Source organism: Taudactylus pleione, unplaced genomic scaffold (genome assembly GCF_031769625.1).
Source record: "Taudactylus pleione unplaced genomic scaffold, aTauple2 ptg001994l, whole genome shotgun sequence".
In the NCBI taxonomy this organism is placed as follows: domain Eukaryota; kingdom Metazoa; phylum Chordata; class Amphibia; order Anura; family Myobatrachidae; genus Taudactylus; species Taudactylus pleione.
This window is the reverse complement of record NW_028286390.1, coordinates 153,833-172,500: the sequence shown is the minus strand read 5'-3', so window position 1 is coordinate 172,500 and position 18,668 is coordinate 153,833. Positions and strand designations below refer to the sequence as shown.

The following is an 18,668-nucleotide window of genomic DNA, read 5'->3' as shown; positions in this document are numbered from 1 at the left end:
TTTCTCCGATTCCACAGGGGACACTGGAGTTCAAGACAGTGGGGTATAGACGGTGGTAGAGTAGAGCCTGGCACCTTAAATAATTTAGAAGTGTGACTGGCTCCTCCCCCTCTATGCCCCATCAGCCCCAGTTTAAGAACTGAGCCCGAGAAGAGACGGAGGACAACAGGAAAACGAGGAGAAGGAGAAGACCACAGAACGGAACAAGACCGACTGAAGGAGAACAGAGGAAACCACTGCAGGGAATCATGCAGTCACACAACCATAGAAGGAACGAAACAACTGGCAGGTACGCAGCGCTGGGCGGGCGTCCAGTGTCCCCTGTGGAATCGGAGAAAGGGATTTATCGGTAAGTACCAAAATCCTGTTTTCTCCTTCATCCACAAGGGGACACTGGAGTTCAAGACAGTGGGGATGTCCCAAAGCCAACCTCCTGGGTGGGAAGCAGGGAGAACATGCCAACCCTTTGGCCAACCGCACAGGGACCGCCAAGAACCAGAGGTTCAACGGAAAGGCAAGAGCTGAGGATCAAATGTCGTGAGCCAGGAGACAATCAGAACTCCCTGCGGAACAGACACAGAAATTCCACAACTTACAGCGTAAATAGAATGGAATAAGCGGCTAGCGAGAAAACACCCTCAGGTGAGAAGCATCCTAACGCTGTAAGCTCAGCTGAAAACAGACCAAGCCGGACTGTTGGGAGCAGAGAACTCCAACCCGAATCCATATGAGAAGGGCAGTAACCCGAGAACAAAACTCGAGAAAACCGTACCAGATTCGGAAACAGAAAGCTGCAACAGTCGCAGATAGCAGAATACCAGCACTGTTGGACATAGTCATAAAGATACAAGTATAACGATACCAATCTACAGAAACAGAGCTGATCCTGTCCACAGACTCCTAACAGAGTATGCAGAGAGGTAAAAGACAAGGCCGAACAGTCACCATGAACCATTCTGGAAGTCCAACTACTACAAAGTTGTAAACCAGCGGAAGGGAGAGACCATAGAAGTCTCCAACGAGTGGAGATCACACTGGGAATGAGGCCGAGGCAGCTTCGAGAGGATTGAGATTACAATACCTGTCAGAGGGTCAGACAGCAGAACAACCCATTCCGAAAACAGAGTAGAAAACAGCGACTGAACACCTGCAGTCGAAAACCAAATCACAGCCACAAACTTCAAAACAACAGACAACTTCCAACATGATGGAAGTGCGTAGGCAGTACCAACCGCTGGCCTGAACATAGGGTGAACAACCAGGATACCCTAGCAGTTATAGAGCACGGATGCAACAGCCACGCAGGAAACTACCAATATAGGGAAGCATTCCATACCACAAGGCTAGAGCACTAGGACAACCCTGAAGGTACCAGTCAGGTACCAGTCAATGTGATGAAAACATCCACAGAGACTGAACAGGAAATCCACCAGGCCCCCTGCGTAGGACATATTGACTGTCACACTTTAATGTAAAGATGTGCACTAGACCCTCAAAGCACTTCAGTCCATAATCCCAACAGATCTAGTAGAAGAGTGTCACTAATCTCAATGTTGAAACTATGCACCAGGGAAGCTCTAAAGTGTAGAGCCAACTGATTAAAAAAGCAGATGGCTGCTAGGACCTCAGCTAGGGTGCATAAGGGAGAAAGCGGCTATGCAATGACAGGTTGAGCATTAGTGGGGTAAGCCCGCTTACCTGTGAGCGGCCAAAAGCCCTCTGGACGCTATGTAGAATGTCACTGACCTTTTTCATCTCACAGCAACCTGCCCCGTCAGGTATAGGGAATAGCTTCAGTGGGCTAAGACCCAATGCTCTACAGCACGGACTTCAGTCTGGAGATGTTGCAGTAGAAAACACTGTATAAACTAGCAAAATGTTAGTGGAGGCAGGAAGGTCGTTCAACAGGACTCTATACCTGAGCTTGTTATATTAGGGATGTGTATCCCTATAGACATTATACCTATATACCTATACCACAAAACGGTCTACTAGTTTAAGTATCAGTACATTAACACTTATAATGGAGAAGTGTGTATTACGCCCATCAATCTAATAAAATCCAGGCCTGACCCTGCCTATATCGGCGGGGGCCCTAGGCCTTCATGTAATTTAACAAATGAATCCCTGATTACAGAATAGAACCTGGATTCTCTATGTACAGATAGAATGTACCTAGGGGCCCTTTAGAGACTCATGTTATTGAGATATGTGACAAGAAAATAATATGGAGTACCGGAATCTATACTGAGAAGGGTACCTGTACATAGACAGAGTGCATTAGTTATCCCGAGAAAGGAAGGGACATATCTGTAGTGATAACCAATAGGGTTAAAAACCAGGTTTTGCCAATTATTAGAAAATATGCATACAAGTAATGGGAATATATCAGTATATATACACCCGTACATACAGATAAACATAGTTGCATAAGAAGGCCATCTCTTTGAAAGGAAGAGTAGTGCCAACATAGCAAGTTAACTTGTCAGACTCCGGCATCGGGAGATCAGCATGCTATATTTATATATGTCCTGCTATATCCTCCATTCTCAGTGTCTTATAAGTTTGCTACCAAGTGCAAAGTTAAAATAATCATAGATCACCCTAAAGGGGGGCGCCATAGATAGGGACTAACAAGAAGGAACTATAACCCCAGGAGGATGGAAGTACATATCTTTATATACAAGAAGGCCCCAGTCATGTATAGGGTTCATAATAGAAGCAATGTCTATCACTATGTAAGCTGCAGAACATGACTCTAGTCTACAGAGCCACCATTTAATATATATATATATATATATATATATATATATATATACACACACACACATATATACACACACATATATATGGATAGGCTGACAGCTTTGGTAATCGCAGGCGGCTTCCCATCCGTGGAAATATAGGTACGTACACACACCCGCATACAAATCCTTAGGGAGAGATGGTGTAAAGCAGAGTTATTGTACAAACTACTGGATGAGGAGAGTCCAGACTTCAATTGCAGAATTCTTCTTTTAAATAAGCTAAGTACCAGACATAAAACTGATAACAGATCCTACCTCTACCTTATAAGGATAAGAAGCGATATATATATATCTCCACATATGCATACCTACATACAAGATTAGTAGGTGCGATAATATTTAAAACTAGAACATGAGCAATACACGTATATGTTCTATAGCAGGGCTTCGTATAAATACATGTGGCTTACCTCAACGCAGGGAGACTGCTCAAGTGTTGCGTGTAGCCATCAGCCTGCTACGGTGTAATGGGCAGGATATTTTATCAGTGTGCTGTCCCAGACTGGTATCGAACCTGGGACCCTTCTGTTACTGGAGTGGTCGCCTTAATCAGTTGTGTGCAGAAGAGTAACAATCCACAAACTTAAGGGATTACTGTCCCCAAAAAGTGAGCTGTATTCTAACAGAGCCTTCCCAACATATTAAAAGGGAGACCTGTCCCTTGGGAAAAACCACAGCGCAATCCCCCCATCTAAACAGGGGATAAAGGCCTGCTGTTGTTATTAACACAGCTAAAGAAGTGGCCGTCCCGGCCTCTAATGCTGGGCCACAGGGATGGTAAGCCCAATATGGGATTCTCGTTCCTGAGAATGGATGATTCGGGAGGACCTGACCCAAGGCCTGCCCCCTCAGCCAACGCTGGGTTGAGACCCAACCCAATGGAGAGTTCTCCTCACCCACAGATATCGTTTCAATATTTTTGTATATGTGCTGCCAAAGCGTGCACTGGAACGCTTGTCAACCTTGCGCAGTGTGCTAATTAACCTCTCTGGAATAAGGCTTGTCCATAGACCACCCGATTAGCAGAGTAGAAAATAGGTGTACACATACATACACTATATATATATATATATATATATATATATACATATACATACATCCCTATATGGGATTACATATACATCTACATACACACACACACACAACACGTACATTGTAGGCGCCGGGACACGGGGAGCGATCTGCAGAAGTGACAGAGATGACTCTTACACTGCGCTAGGGTAAAGTTATACCGCGCTGTGTGCGCAAAATGTCCATGCTAGCCTGGAAGAGTCCCGGCTAACATAAGCTGTCCCGTCAACAGAACCGCATAAAGCGGTGTCATAGTGCACCTGCTAAGCGCAAGGTTGAGGGAGGGGCAGCAAAAGGCTAGACATATCCATCAGAGCAGCAGGTGTTAGGGCAATGAGCTATACTGCTGTGGAGGGCGCCGAAGCGGCTTAAACACAAGTGCCCCGAAGTAGCTAGCGCCGGAGCTTATACATTAAAGCACCGCCTCAGCAGGCTAACACACGCAAGCACAGGGAGAATATACAAACTCCACACAGGGTCATAGTGGGAAACAAACCCATGACCTCAGTGCTGTGAGGCAGCAATGCTAACCATTACACAGTCTGTGCTGCCCTGTTAAATATATACAGGCTGCCTCAGTGCGACTGGCGCTGTACCTACAGTGAGAGCTCCAGCGCTTTTTGTAAGTGATAGCGCAGTCAGCCGTCTGTCACTTACCTGACCTACAGTTAACGGAGCTTCAATACACATCTCCCCCTTGTGGGGGGAGGGGCAGGAGACCCGGACTCAGCCGGCGGCGGGACCCTTTTCTTCCCCGAGCAGGAGTGAGTCAGCGCTGTGCTACACAACGGACCCTCTTAATAAAAGGGGGAGTTGTTTATATTGTAAGCTGTCCCCTCTCCTTAAGAGGGAAGCGCGCTCCCTTGCCGGCGCTGGTCCGCGCTGCATACTCTTAAAAGGACACCACTCCTGCTAAGCAGGAGAGGAGAGCGTCAGCTGATGTCCACTGCTCCAGTGAAGTGACTCAGCGCTGTGCTTGCCGGCTATTGCTGCTGCGGAGCAATAAGGGGGAGAGTCCTTACAAATGGCGCCGCTGTTGCAGGACGCGCCATAAGTGTTTGTTTAGGGCGGGTCTCGACGCCGGGTCCGAGCGCTGATTAAGACAGCGGGACTTAGTAGCCACAGCAGCCCGCCTTGTGTGAGGAGGGCAAGCGCGATCGGCGCTGCTAACGAGCTCTCCTATGCAGCAGCGCCGACAGCCGCGTGGTGCACACAGCGCGGCAGTGAGGAGGAAGCCCGACTATAATAGGCGCCGCTAGATTGCATGACGCGCCTCCAGCAGCCCCAGCGACGACCGGGGCTGTAATTTGCGCCCTCGTGACTACAGCACCTGGTAGCCCCCTTGACCTGGTATCCGAAGTCGGGGAGAGGGTGGTGCGGGGGCAGGGGAAAGTCGGGCCCTCCTAACAGTGACAGTGTCACTGAGCCCAGCTATACTTCCACTGCTCCTGCTAATCAGGAGCAGTGGTCATACTTACAGCTGCTGCGGCCGGGATGCTGGGCTGAGGGGGCGGAGAGGAACCCGGACACATGCCGGTGTCAGCAGTGGCGGGTCTTCTCGGGGTCCGATGACTCCTTTGTGTGTGCCCCCTCCTTAGGGTCACCGGATACAGGCTGCAGTAGCCGTGTGGTGCCCTTCCCGGCGGCTCCCACGTAGCAGGCAGACTGCTGTCCTCAGTGTTATAAAAATTAAAAAATATGAAAAAGCTGGAGACAGCCTGATGTGCGACCGGCTCTCTCGGGAACATTCTAAAAACTGGGGCTGATGGGGCATAGAGGGGGAGGAGCCAGTCACACTTCTAAATTATTTAAGGTGCCAGGCTCTACTCTACCACCGTCTATACCCCACTGTCTTGAACTCCAGTGTCCCCTAGTGGATGAAGGAGAAATATTGTATAAAATGACCTGCAGGCTGTGTGTATAAGGTGCATATAACACATATATGCATTCTGTGTGTATATTGGGGTCCCATTCCCAAGATATTTCATTATGAAATGCAAATATTCCAAAATACGGCATATTCCGTTATCCAAAATACCCCTGGTCCCAAGCATTTTGGATATGGGAGACTCAACCTGTAATTTGGTAAGCTGACCACTGCTTCACGGTCATTCCCATCTGGCCAGTCCCTACACTGATTCTCAGATAAATGATCTTGGTCTGCCACCTTTGGCTCAAGCTTGCACACATTTTAAACATGAAACTGGGTCCTGTCTTAAAGAGCCAGGAGCACACCCAGGGCTATCAGTTACTAAGCACCTGGAAAAAGAAAAAAAAAAGTTTGTCTTACATTTGAAAAACAGGGTGCCCTAGCAAGCGTCACCACCAAATGTAAATAAACGACAGGCTTAATCCACGGCACTCAACCATCTGGGGGCAGTGTAGGGACTGGCCAGATGGGAATGACCGTGAAGCGGTGGTCAGTTTAACAAATTATTGCAATATTTTGGAACCAACATTCCCTATGTTCAAAGGAGTTGCAGTTTGAAAAGCATGTGAGTGCCGAGTTTGTATGATATTTTGTATATTATATTATATATATTATATATATATAGCAGGATATAGAGCTCTAACCCTTGTGCAGGTTATGTGTGATGCAATCGAACGCTGGCGGCAAATATATATAAATCTCTTACTGAAAAGACAACTGCCAATTAAAATGTTGCAGAGTATTTTATATATATATATATATATATATATATATTAGTACGACTTATGAACATATGTGTGTGACAAATGTGTGGTCACTATGCGGTGGTCTATCCCATTAACCACGAGCGACAGTTTCTGGTGGTGGGTATGCCACTATTTATGCAATCAATAAAGGTTTCTAGAGCCAATAGGTTGTTAGACAGAGAGGGGAGTCCCTCATCTTTGCTCCCCTTTCGTCATACCGCAGTAAGGGTCCTGACGCGGTGATTCCTGGTGGTTTAGGCTGCCGTAAGTGCCATCGGTAGAGTTGCAGATGGTTCTCGGTAAAGAAAGGGTGCCTTCAGACTTGCTGCAGCTGTCAGCACCGCGAGATGCTATGCCCGGGGTTACTTCCGGGTATACAGTCTCGTGATATATAAAAAAAAAAAAGTAACATTACAATGAACCCAAGCCCTACTCGCACGGTGCCTCATGCCTCAGTTACCAGTTCCTAGTGTAAGGATTAGTTTTTAGTGGTTCAGCCTCCACTATGCAGCAGACAGGTCTGTGAACCGACATACATGGAACATGTTTGACAATATGAGAGTCATAAACCTACTTATATACACACGCAGGACATTTACGTACCTGTGCAGGTGAGAGTGGCACCGCTGGGACCTGAGGTTTTGGGTTCATAGCTAAAAGAGAGAACTCTAGGTTTAACATGTGGGATGCATCCACTTTTCCTGGCCGGCAGTCATATGAAACTAGAAAAACAGATAAAGGTCTGGTCAGAGTACAAAGCCTCACTGTCAGGAGACGCTCAGATAACAGTGTGATATTAACCCTCTGGGTGCATGACGGACAGAGGCAGGGAGTTCCCAGCTCCTTTCTTGTAAGATCGCCCTCTAGTGCCGAACTGCTCCTATTCTGCATACACCGTACTTTATATGGTTTCCGAACGACAGGTCGACATGCAATAGGTATACAGGGACAAATGGTCGGCGTCATTTTTAAAAATGTGTTTTCAAGGTTTATTTGGTTAAGGTTAGGCACTTGTGGGAGGGTTAGGATTAGGCTGCTGGAGGCATCGGTTAGGGTTAGGCACTTGTGGGAGGGTTAGAATTAGGCTGCTGGAGGCAACGGTTAAGGACTTGTGGGAGGGTTAGGATTAGGCTGCTGGAGGCGACGGTTAGGGTTAGGCACCTGTGGGAGGGTTAGGATTAGGCTGCTGGAGGCGACGGTTAGGGTTAGGCACTTGCGGGAGAGTTAGGATTAGGCTGCTGGAGGCGACGGTTAGGTTTAGGCACTTGTGGGAGGGTTAGAATTAGGCTGCTGGAGGCAACGGTTAAGGACTTGTGGGAGGGTTAGGATTAGGCTGCTGGAGGCGACGGTTAGGGTTAGGCACATTTGCGGGAGGGTTAGGATTAGGCTGCTGGAGGCGACGGTTAGGGTTAGGCACTTGTGGGAGGGTTAGGATTAGGATTAGGCTGCTGGAGGCGACGGTTAGGGTTAGGCACTTGTGGGAGGGTTAGGATTAGGCTGCTGGAGGCGACGGTTAGGGTTAGGCACATTTGCGGGAGGGTTAGGATTAAGCTGCTGGAGGCGACAGTTAGGGTTAGGCACTTGCGGGAGGGTTAGGATTAGGCTGCTGGAGGCGACGGTTAAGGACTTGTGGGAGGGTTAGGATTAGGCTGCTGGAGGCGACGGTTAGGGTTAGGCACCTGTGGGAGGGTTAGGATTAGGATGCTGGAGGCATCGGTTAGGGTTAGGCACTTGTGGGAGGGTTAGGATTAGGCTGCTGGAGGCGACAGTTAGGGTTAGGCACTTGTGGGAGGGTTAGGATTAGGCTGCTGGAGGCATCGGTTAGGGTTAGGCACTTGTGGGAGGGTTAGGATTAGGCTGCTGGAGGCGACGGTTAGGGTTAGGCACATTTGCGGGAGGGTTAGGATTAGGCTGCTGGAGGCGACAGTTAGGGTTAGGCACTTGCGGGAGGGTTAGGATTAGGCTGCTGGAGGCGACGGTTAAGGACTTGTGGGAGGGTTAGGATTAGGCTGCTGGAGGCGACGGTTAGGGTTAGGCACCTGTGGGAGGGTTAGGATTAGGATGCTGGAGGCATCGGTTAGGGTTAGGCACTTGTGGGAGGGTTAGAATTAGGCTGCTGGAGGCAACGGTTAAGGACTTGTGGGAGGGTTAGGATTAGGCTGCTGGAGGCGACGGTTAGGGTTAGGCACCTGTGGGAGGGTTAGGATTAGGCTGCTGGAGGCGACGGTTAGGGTTAGGCACTTGCGGGAGAGTTAGGATTAGGCTGCTGGAGGCGACGGTTAGGTTTAGGCACTTGTGGGAGGGTTAGAATTAGGCTGCTGGAGGCAACGGTTAAGGACTTGTGGGAGGGTTAGGATTAGGCTGCTGGAGGCGACGGTTAGGGTTAGGCACATTTGCGGGAGGGTTAGGATTAGGCTGCTGGAGGCGACGGTTAGGGTTAGGCACTTGTGGGAGGGTTAGGATTAGGCTGCTGGAGGCATCGGTTAGGGTTAGGCACTTGTGGGAGGGTTAGGATTAGGCTGCTGGAGGCGACGGTTAGGGTTAGGCACATTTGCGGGAGGGTTAGGATTAGGCTGCTGGAGGCGACAGTTAGGGTTAGGCACTTGCGGGAGGGTTAGGATTAGGCTGCTGGAGGCGACGGTTAAGGTTAGGCACTTGTGGGAGGGTTAGGATTAGGCTGCTGGAGGCAACGGTTAAGGACTTGTGGGAGGGTTAGGATTAGGCTGCTGGAGGCGACGGTTAGGGTTAGGCACTTGCGGGAGAGTTAGGATTAGGCTGCTGGAGGCGACGGTTAGGTTTAGGCACTTGTGGGAGGGTTAGGATTAGGCTGCTGGAGGCAACGGTTAAGGACTTGTGGGAGGGTTAGGATTAGGCTGCTGGAGGCGACGGTTAGGGTTAGGCACATTTGCGGGAGGGTTAGGATTAGGCTGCTGGAGGCGACGGTTAGGGTTAGGCACTTGTGGGAGGGTTAGGATTAGGATTAGGCTGCTGGAGGCGACGGTTAGGGTTAGGCACTTGTGGGAGGGTTAGGATTAGGCTGCTGGAGGCATCGGTTAGGGTTAGGCACTTGTGGGAGGGTTAGGATTAGGCTGCTGGAGGCGACGGTTAGGGTTAGGCACATTTGCGGGAGGGTTAGGATTAGGCTGCTGGAGGCGACAGTTAGGGTTAGGCACTTGCGGGAGGGTTAGGATTAGGCTGCTGGAGGCGACGGTTAAGGTTAGGCACTTGTGGGAGGGTTAGGATTAGGCTGCTGGAGGCAACGGTTAAGGACTTGTGGGAGGGTTAGGATTAGGCTGCTGGAGGCGACGGTTAGGGTTAGGCACCTGTGGGAGGGTTAGGATTAGGATGCTGGAGGCGACGGTTAGGGTTAGGCACTTGCGGGAGAGTTAGGATTAGGCTGCTGGAGGCGACGGTTAGGTTTAGGCACTTGTGGGAGGGTTAGGATTAGGCTGCTGGAGGCAACGGTTAAGGACTTGTGGGAGGGTTAGGATTAGGCTGCTGGAGGCGACGGTTAGGGTTAGGCACATTTGCGGGAGGGTTAGGATTAGGCTGCTGGAGGCGACGGTTAGGGTTAGGCACTTGTGGGAGGGTTAGGATTAGGATGCTGGAGGCGACGGTTAGGGTTAGGCACTTGTGGGAGGGTTAGGATTAGGCTGCTGGAGGCATCGGTTAGGGTTAGGCACTTGTGGGAGGGTTAGAATTAGGCTGCTGGAGGCAACGGTTAAGGACTTGTGGGAGGGTTAGGATTAGGCTGCTGGAGGCGACGGTTAGGGTTAGGCACATTTGCGGGAGGGTTAGGATTAGGCTGCTGGAGGCGACAGTTAGGGTTAGGCACTTGCGGGAGGGTTAGGATTAGGCTGCTGGAGGCGACGGTTAGGGTTAGGCACTTGTGGGAGGGTTAGGATTTGGCTGCTGGAGGCGACGGTTAGGGTTAGGCACCTGTGGGAGGGTTAGGATTTGGCTGCTGGAGGCGACGGTTAGGGTTAGTCACTTGTGGGAGGGTTAGGATTAGGCTGCTGGAGGCGACGGTTAGGCACTTGTGGGAGGGTTAGGATTTGGCTGCTGGAGGCGACGGTTAGGGTTAGGCACTTGTGGGAGGGTTAGGATTTGGCTGCTGGAGGCGACGGTTAGGGTTAGTCACTTGCGGGAGGGTTAGGATTAGGCTGCTGGAGGCGACGGTTAGGGTTAGGCACCTGTGGGAGGGTTAGGATTAGGCTGCTGGAGGCGACGGTTAGGGTTAGGCACTTGCGGGAGAGTTAGGATTAGGCTGCTGGAGGCGACGGTTAGGTTTAGGCACTTGTGGGAGGGTTAGGATTAGGCTGCTGGAGGCGACGGTTAGGGTTAGGCACCTGTGGGAGGGTTAGGATTAGGCTGCTGGAGCCGACGGTTAGGGTTAGGCACTTGTGGGAGGGTTAGGATTAGGATTAGGCTGCTGGAGGCGACGGTTAGGGTTAGGCACTTGTGGGAGGGTTAGGATTAGGCTGCTGGAGGCATCGGTTAGGGTTAGGCACTTGTGGGAGGGTTAGGATTAGGCTGCTGGAGGCGACGGTTAGGGTTAGGCACATTTGCGGGAGGGTTAGGATTAGGCTGCTGGAGGCGACAGTTAGGGTTAGGCACTTGCGGGAGGGTTAGGATTAGGCTGCTGGAGGCGACGGTTAAGGTTAGGCACTTGTGGGAGGGTTAGGATTAGTCTGCTGGAGGCAACGGTTAAGGACTTGTGGGAGGGTTAGGATTAGGCTGCTGGAGGCGACGGTTAGGGTTAGGCACCTGTGGGAGGGTTAGGATTAGGCTGCTGGAGGCATCGGTTAGGGTTAGGCACTTGTGGGAGGGTTAGAATTAGGCTGCTGGAGGCAACGGTTAAGGACTTGTGGGAGGGTTAGGATTAGGCTGCTGGAGGCGACGGTTAGGGTTAGGCACATTTGCGGGAGGGTTAGGATTAGGCTGCTGGAGGCGACAGTTAGGGTTAGGCACTTGCGGGAGGGTTAGGATTAGGCTGCTGGAGGCGACGGTTAGGGTTAGGCACTTGTGGGAGGGTTAGGATTTGGCTGCTGGAGGCGACGGTTAGGGTTAGGCACCTGTGGGAGGGTTAGGATTTGGCTGCTGGAGGCGACGGTTAGGGTTAGTCACTTGTGGGAGGGTTAGGATTAGGCTGCTGGAGGCGACGGTTAGGCACTTGTGGGAGGGTTAGGATTTGGCTGCTGGAGGCGACGGTTAGGGTTAGGCACTTGTGGGAGGGTTAGGATTTGGCTGCTGGAGGCGACGGTTAGGGTTAGTCACTTGCGGGAGGGTTAGGATTAGGCTGCTGGAGGCGACGGTTAGGGTTAGGCACCTGTGGGAGGGTTAGGATTAGGCTGCTGGAGGCGACGGTTAGGGTTAGGCACTTGCGGGAGAGTTAGGATTAGGCTGCTGGAGGCGACGGTTAGGTTTAGGCACTTGTGGGAGGGTTAGGATTAGGCTGCTGGAGGCGACGGTTAGGGTTAGGCACCTGTGGGAGGGTTAGGATTAGGCTGCTGGAGCCGACGGTTAGGGTTAGGCACTTGTGGGAGGGTTAGGATTAGGCTGCTGGAGGCGATAGTTAGGGTTGGGCACCTGTGGGAGGATTAGGATTAGGCTGCTGGAGGCGATAGTTAGGGTTGGGCACCTGTGGGAGGGTTAGGATTAGGCTGCTGGAGGCGACGGTTAAGGACTTGTGGGAGGGTTAGGATTAGGCTGCTGGAGGCAACGGTTAGGGTTAGGCACTTGTGGGAGGGTTAGGCTACGGTTAGGTTTAGGTATATATATATATATATATATATAAAAACTTGTGTCGACCATTTGTCCCTGTCAACCTTCTGTCAATCGATGTTTTATACCGTTCGACGATTTGGTGCCGACCTATACATTGTCCACCTAATACCGGTCGAACGATCACTTATACCACTATATATACTCTGCCCACTGTTCCCAGAAAAGTCACATAGTATAATTTATAGAACATGAAAACAGATTAATTACACAGAAAAACAACTTCATGATTATTAAACATCATGGCATGGAAACGCGCTAATGGCGATACTGCAATAGAAAGTACAGACCAATCTCTCATTGCGAGCAACCGGCCGACCTCGGGAACCCTGCAGTTACATTGTATCGTGTACGCCTTCACAGTACAAGGTGGAGATGAGACACCGGTCCCCCCCACGGCAGGCAATAATACCAGCTACCTCAGCCTACCTCCAGAAGTACGGATGGAACTTTCCGCTGTATGAAGTGACTGGTGAGAGGAGTATACAGTATATATCTTTTTATTTTTTAGCTGTGCGCGGCGTTTGAAACATTACTCACAGTCTCTTATATACTTTGCCGTTTTTTATTACAATTAACGGTGACTGCTTGATCTATACCGCTGGAGAAGAGCAATTCCTTTTAATTATCTATAATTGGATACTATATCAAATCTATTGGGAGACAATTGTTGCCTGTGAATATCCAGAACACCGACTATATATTAATTAACACTGGAGGAGGTGATCGTACAATGGACTCTCTGTTGCAATTTATATTGGCCCCTCCTTTGCTAATATACTGAGTAATATAGGAAGACGTTTACATCATCAGTGATTTCCAGTAGTTACAATGGACAGATCTATGTGATATGATTGTATCCAGGGCCGCAACTAGGGGGGGGGCTGGAGGTGCACGTGCACCGGGTGAGCCGCTGTACCTGGTGCCAGTGACCTCCAGCCCGGCGCTGCAGAGAGGCTCCAAGCCGGACGTCCGCTGGTAATATTTATTACCAGCGGGCGCCCGGCTCCTTCTCTGCAGCGACGCAGTGTAGCTGGAGCCGGAGGCTGGAGTTCTCTCCCGAACTCCAGCTTCCGGCTCTCTCCACGGGCACTATGGGGGAGACGTCATGACATCTCCCCCATAGTTCCAAGGAGCAGCCGGCGGACCGGACGCGACGCTGGATGCAGGAGCGGGGTTCAAGGTAAGTATTTTTTTTTTTAATAAGCTGCACTACAGGGGCATTATTATGGGGGCAGGGGCATTACCACAGGGGCATTACTATGGGGGCATAGGCAATAAGGGGCATTACTAATGGGGCATGAGCACTACAGGGGCATTACTATTGGGGCATGGGCACTAGAGGGGCATTACCACAGGGGCATTACTGTGGGGGCATGAGCACTACAGGGGCATTACTGTAAGGGCACTACAGGGATATTACTATGGGGGCATGGGCAATACAGGGGCATTACTATGAGAGCATGGGCACTACAGGGGCATTACTATGAAAGCATGGGCACTATAGGGGCATTAATATGGGAGCATGGGCACTACAGGGGCATTACTATGGGGGTATTAACATATGGGCATTACTATGGGGGCATTACAATATGGGCACTACTGCAGGGGGAATTACATAGTGGGCGCCAAATTACTGTCTTGCCCCTGGTGACAAAAATCCTAGTTTCGGCCCTGATTGTATCCAATATTTAGTAACATCTGGACATTTTTATTTTGTGATTTTACCAATATTTGTTTTATAGGTTTATTGTATGATCCTTTTATGATCGGATATGGGTAAACACCGACCGATTGTCACTCATTACAATGTGATACTATCGGAGGACAGCGCTCCTTCTTCTCTATTATTGGATCACCCCGGACACATTTATGGTGTATTTCTCACAATCACTCATTGATGGCGTGATAAATACGTTTGCTACAATATCCTAAATTGTTGTAGGGTTTTAGATTTCACACTTCATCTTTTGGACATTTTGTATCACAATCGTGGGGCATAATCGCTGCTGGGTTTTATTTTATCACACAGATATAATTTTTATTCCTCAATTACTATTATCATGTATGCTATACTATACTATGAACATTATTATGCGCCTTGGAGATTATACCTTTCTGGATACTGTTAATTTAAAATGAGATTTTCCTAATAATTTTTTTGACATTATATAAGTACCGTGGTCTCATGTGAATATGAATTAGTTAGTATAACAAGCGGAAGTCTGACTGACTGGATCTTTTCATTCTAAAATTGTAGGATACAAATATTATCTAACGCTAATGAATATTGCCGTTTCCTAGATATTCCCATAGAAGACAACATGTAATTACTGTAGACTTTACAATGCAATTACTCTAATAATTATTATTATCCTTTGTTTACAAAGCGCCAACATATTGCGCAGAGTCACACTGGGTTCTCCATTTGTCCCAAAGTTGTAGGCGGGTCTCAGCTGTGTATTACAGAGGGCGGATATCACTAAGGCCGGGTACACACCTCTCAGGTATATCTGCATATTCATACACACTGACCAACCATCATCCATCACCTGGCTGCAGGTCCCGCTGGCTGGCTGGGAGGGGGGGATCAGCCGATATATCTGCCAGTGTGTACCCAGTATCAGTAACATGACATGTTAGGGTGACACTGAACAGCGGATTTTACAGTCACGGCTCAAGTCTGAAAATCACATCACAAAGCTACAAAATACAACAAAGAACAAACAAGAAGCCACCGAGAAATGACAATTACCAGGGTTTGGCGTCGGCCGGTTCGGCATGGTTTTGTATTTAGGGTCATCCCTGGCCAATGCAGGGACAATGGAGGGCGACTGGTAAATACTGTTTGCATACTGGTCCTCCTGCTTCAGTTTCACCTGTTTTGCGCCCAGCAGGTACAGGAACGCTGTGTCGCCATCCTGCCGGATTCCATAAGAGCCGACTGTGCGGTCATCTGAGCAGAGACACTGACCAATAATCCAGCGCTGAATACTGGGGTGAAACTGATAATCGCGGAAGATCTGCAAATAACGGAGCAGAGTACAGGTCTGAGTGTTACATAGTACAGTGTGTATATATATATATATATATATATATATATATATATATATATAGGCACTGTTACAGCATTCTCTAATGTGTTCAAATAGTACATTTCACTAGATACGGGAATCCCAACAACCATACATACAATATACAGCCCATACACTCCATGGAGTCTGTATGGGCCGCCTATGGAGTGCACGGGTATGGGCCGCCTACGGAGTGTACGGGTATGGGCCGCCTACGGAGTGTACGGGTATGGGCCGCGTACGGAATGTACGGGTATGGGCCGCGTACGGAGTGTACGGGTATGGGCCGTCTACGGAGTGTACGGGTATGGGCCGTCTACGGAGTGTACGGGTATGGGCCGTCTACGGAGTGTACGGGTATGGGCCGTCTACGGAGTGTACGGGTATGGGCAGTCTACAGAGTGCATGGGTATGGGCAGTCTACAGAGTGCATGGGTATGGGCAGTCTACAGAGTGCATGGGTATGGGCCGTCTACAGAGTGCATGGGTATGGGCCGTCTACAGAGTGCATGGGTATGGGCCGTCTACGGAGTGTATGGGTATGGGCCGTCTACGGAGTGTATGGGTATGGGCTGTCTATGGAGTGTATGGGTATGGGCCGCCTACGGAGTGTATGGGTATGGGCCGCCTACGGAGTGTATGGGCCGCCTACGGAGTGTATGGGTATGGGCCGCCTACGGAGTGTATGGGTATGGGCCGCCTACGGAGTGTATGGGTATGGGCCGCCTACGGAGTGTATGGGTATGGGCCGCCTACGGAGTGTATGGGTCGCCTACGGAGTGTATGGGTATGGGCCGCCTACGGAGTGTATGGGTATGGGCCGCCTACGGAGTGTATGGGTATGGGCCACCTACGGAGTGTATGGGTATGGGCCGCCTACGGAGTGTATGGGTATGGGCCGCCTACGGAGTGCATGGGTATGGGCCGCCTACGGAGTGCATGGGTATGGGCCGTCTACGGAGTGTACAGGTATGGGCTGTCTATGGAGTGTAGAGATCTGTGTAGATGTAAACCAGGACTTAAGTGTCATATCTCCCTGACTTGGAAAGGTCTGTTTATGGCAGGAAAACTGATAAACTACAAACTGAGTTGGGTTGTCTGGAACAAGGGCCCCCTAGGGTGAAGGGCAAAGAACTCCTTTCATGAACTCCTCCCCGCCTACCCCACCTGTGCCACTCCTATTTGTCTGCCCCTCCATTTTAGAATGTAAGCTCTTTCGAGCAGGGCCCTCTACACCCTCTTGTGCTTCTCCCTATGGTATTTTCATTTATCTCTTACTCCCCACTAGGGCAACTAACACTTGGTTGCTTATGTGGGTGTAAAGGTCGCTAATATAGAAATGTTTATTATCCGTGTCCTGTTTTGTATTGTATTGTAAGTCGCTGGTTACTTATTTGCTTATGTACTGTGTAAGGCGCTGCGGAACACTTGTGGCGCCATATAAATAAATTATAATAATAATTAACCTTTGTATTCAAAGGCTAGGTAGCACTTGGCCATTTGGTTCTCAGTTTTGACATACTGTCCAAATTCATAGCATGTAGACATTCCGGAAATATATTCTTTAGGGGAATTATAATAATACACACATCAGGTTGTGGCTCATACAGGGGAGCTGGTGTTATAGATACAGTATGTATCTATAGGGGAACCTTAAGATGCTGGTTTCAAGTGTCACTCCAACAAAGCCAGCTGAGGCAAATCTGGGTGTAAGATAGGTCCTTGAGTGAGAAGATCGTCCACAGTGGCAGCTTCCATGGCAGTTCAACCGATAGAGCCAGGAGGTCTGCATACCAAGTCCATCATGGCCAATCCGGAGCACTTAATGGACTCTACCTCCTGACAAAAGGCGGGAACATCTAGCCTAGATGAAAAGATCAAAAGGCAAAAGAAGGGAACATCCAACCTAGTTGAAAAGATCATCACGCCGCGAGAGTGTCCACAAAGACCACCTGAGGAAGTCTTGACCGTGCTCCATAATGAGGCAACTTCTTATTCAGTCTGGACGCCATTTGGTCTATGAAGGTAGACCCAAACGTTCCAGGATCAGATGCTGAGCACACTTGTCAGGGTGAACCCTGTGCCGGCTGATGAAGTCGGCCTCCCAATTTTCCACCCCTAAGATGTTGTAGGTAGAGATGGCCGGAAACTAACCTCTCCACCCATTGCAGGATTCGAGCAGTCTCTGCCAAGGCCTGTTGACTCCTCTCCCGTCCTGGCAGTTGATATATGCCACAGCTCTGGCATTGTCCTATTGGACCAGGAGAGGTCTGCCCTGCAGGAGCCGTTGAGCCCGCAAGAGCACAATCCAAATCACCCAGTATATTAATAAAAAGGGCGGTCTCCTCCCTGGACCAGAAACCCTGGTACTGGAATCCCATTGTCACTGTTCCCCATCCTGAAAAACTGGCATCCTTAGAGTCTAAGGTCCAGTCCCATATTGAGAGCTGACAGCTCTTGGACAGGTTGGGGGGAGCAAAGCCACCAAAATCAAGGAATGACGGGCCTAAAGAGATAGAGAATACCATTGTCTGTCCAGATGAGAGTCCGATATCCTAAAACACATCAAGATATAATGCTGTAGAGCCCTGGAGTGGAAGAGAGCAAAAGGTACTGCCTCAAAAATCGCAACCATCTTCCCCAGTCAGCATACATCGCAGGCTGAACACCTGACAAGGAAGAAATTACAAACCGCACCCAGGATTGTAGTGTTAAAATCTTTTCTACTGGGAGACAGGAGCCCCAGGCCAAAATTAAGTTTGATTTGGGAAAATTGAGAATCCAATCGTGTGCCTCCAATTTGGATGCTACCACCCGCTGTTGAGCATAGTCCATAAAGATGCTTTGATTCACAAGTTGTCTAAGTATGGAATGATGGTAATTCCCTGTGACGCAAGAGTGCGATCATCAGGGCCAAGACCTTGGTAAATACCCTGGGTGCAGTAGACAGAATGGTAGAGCCAGAAACTGAAAGCGACGGGACCCAAAGGCGAACTGGAGAAACTCCTAATCCCACTCATATATGGGAATGTGCAAGTAAGCGTCCTTGATGCCGAGTGATGCCAGGAACTCCCCTCCTTCTGTGGAAGCAATTTCTGAATTTTTTTGCACCCTGAAATGAGGGTTTAACCATTTGGGTTTTGAATAGGGGCGAAACGACCTGTCCGGTTTCTGCACTAGAAAAAGATTGGAGTAAACCCCCAACCACCGTAAGAGCGCAGAAACCAGAGCTACCACACATGAAGTCAGGAGAGAT

At 49.5% G+C, this 18,668-nt stretch overlaps 1 protein-coding gene across 1 annotated transcript in view; it reads right to left on the bottom strand.

Moving 5' to 3' along the window:
- LOC148435782 (ranBP-type and C3HC4-type zinc finger-containing protein 1-like) overlaps positions 1-18,668 on the bottom strand; it is a 127,168-nt gene that overhangs the window by 66,695 nt on the left and 41,805 nt on the right. Inside the window, exons 6-7 of the mRNA XM_088465565.1 lie at positions 15,094-15,361; positions 7,158-7,276 (exon numbers count right to left, since the gene is read on the bottom strand). Coding sequence (XP_088321691.1) covers positions 7,158-7,276; positions 15,094-15,361 — 387 coding nt within the window. The remainder of the gene's footprint in view (positions 1-7,157; positions 7,277-15,093; positions 15,362-18,668) is intronic.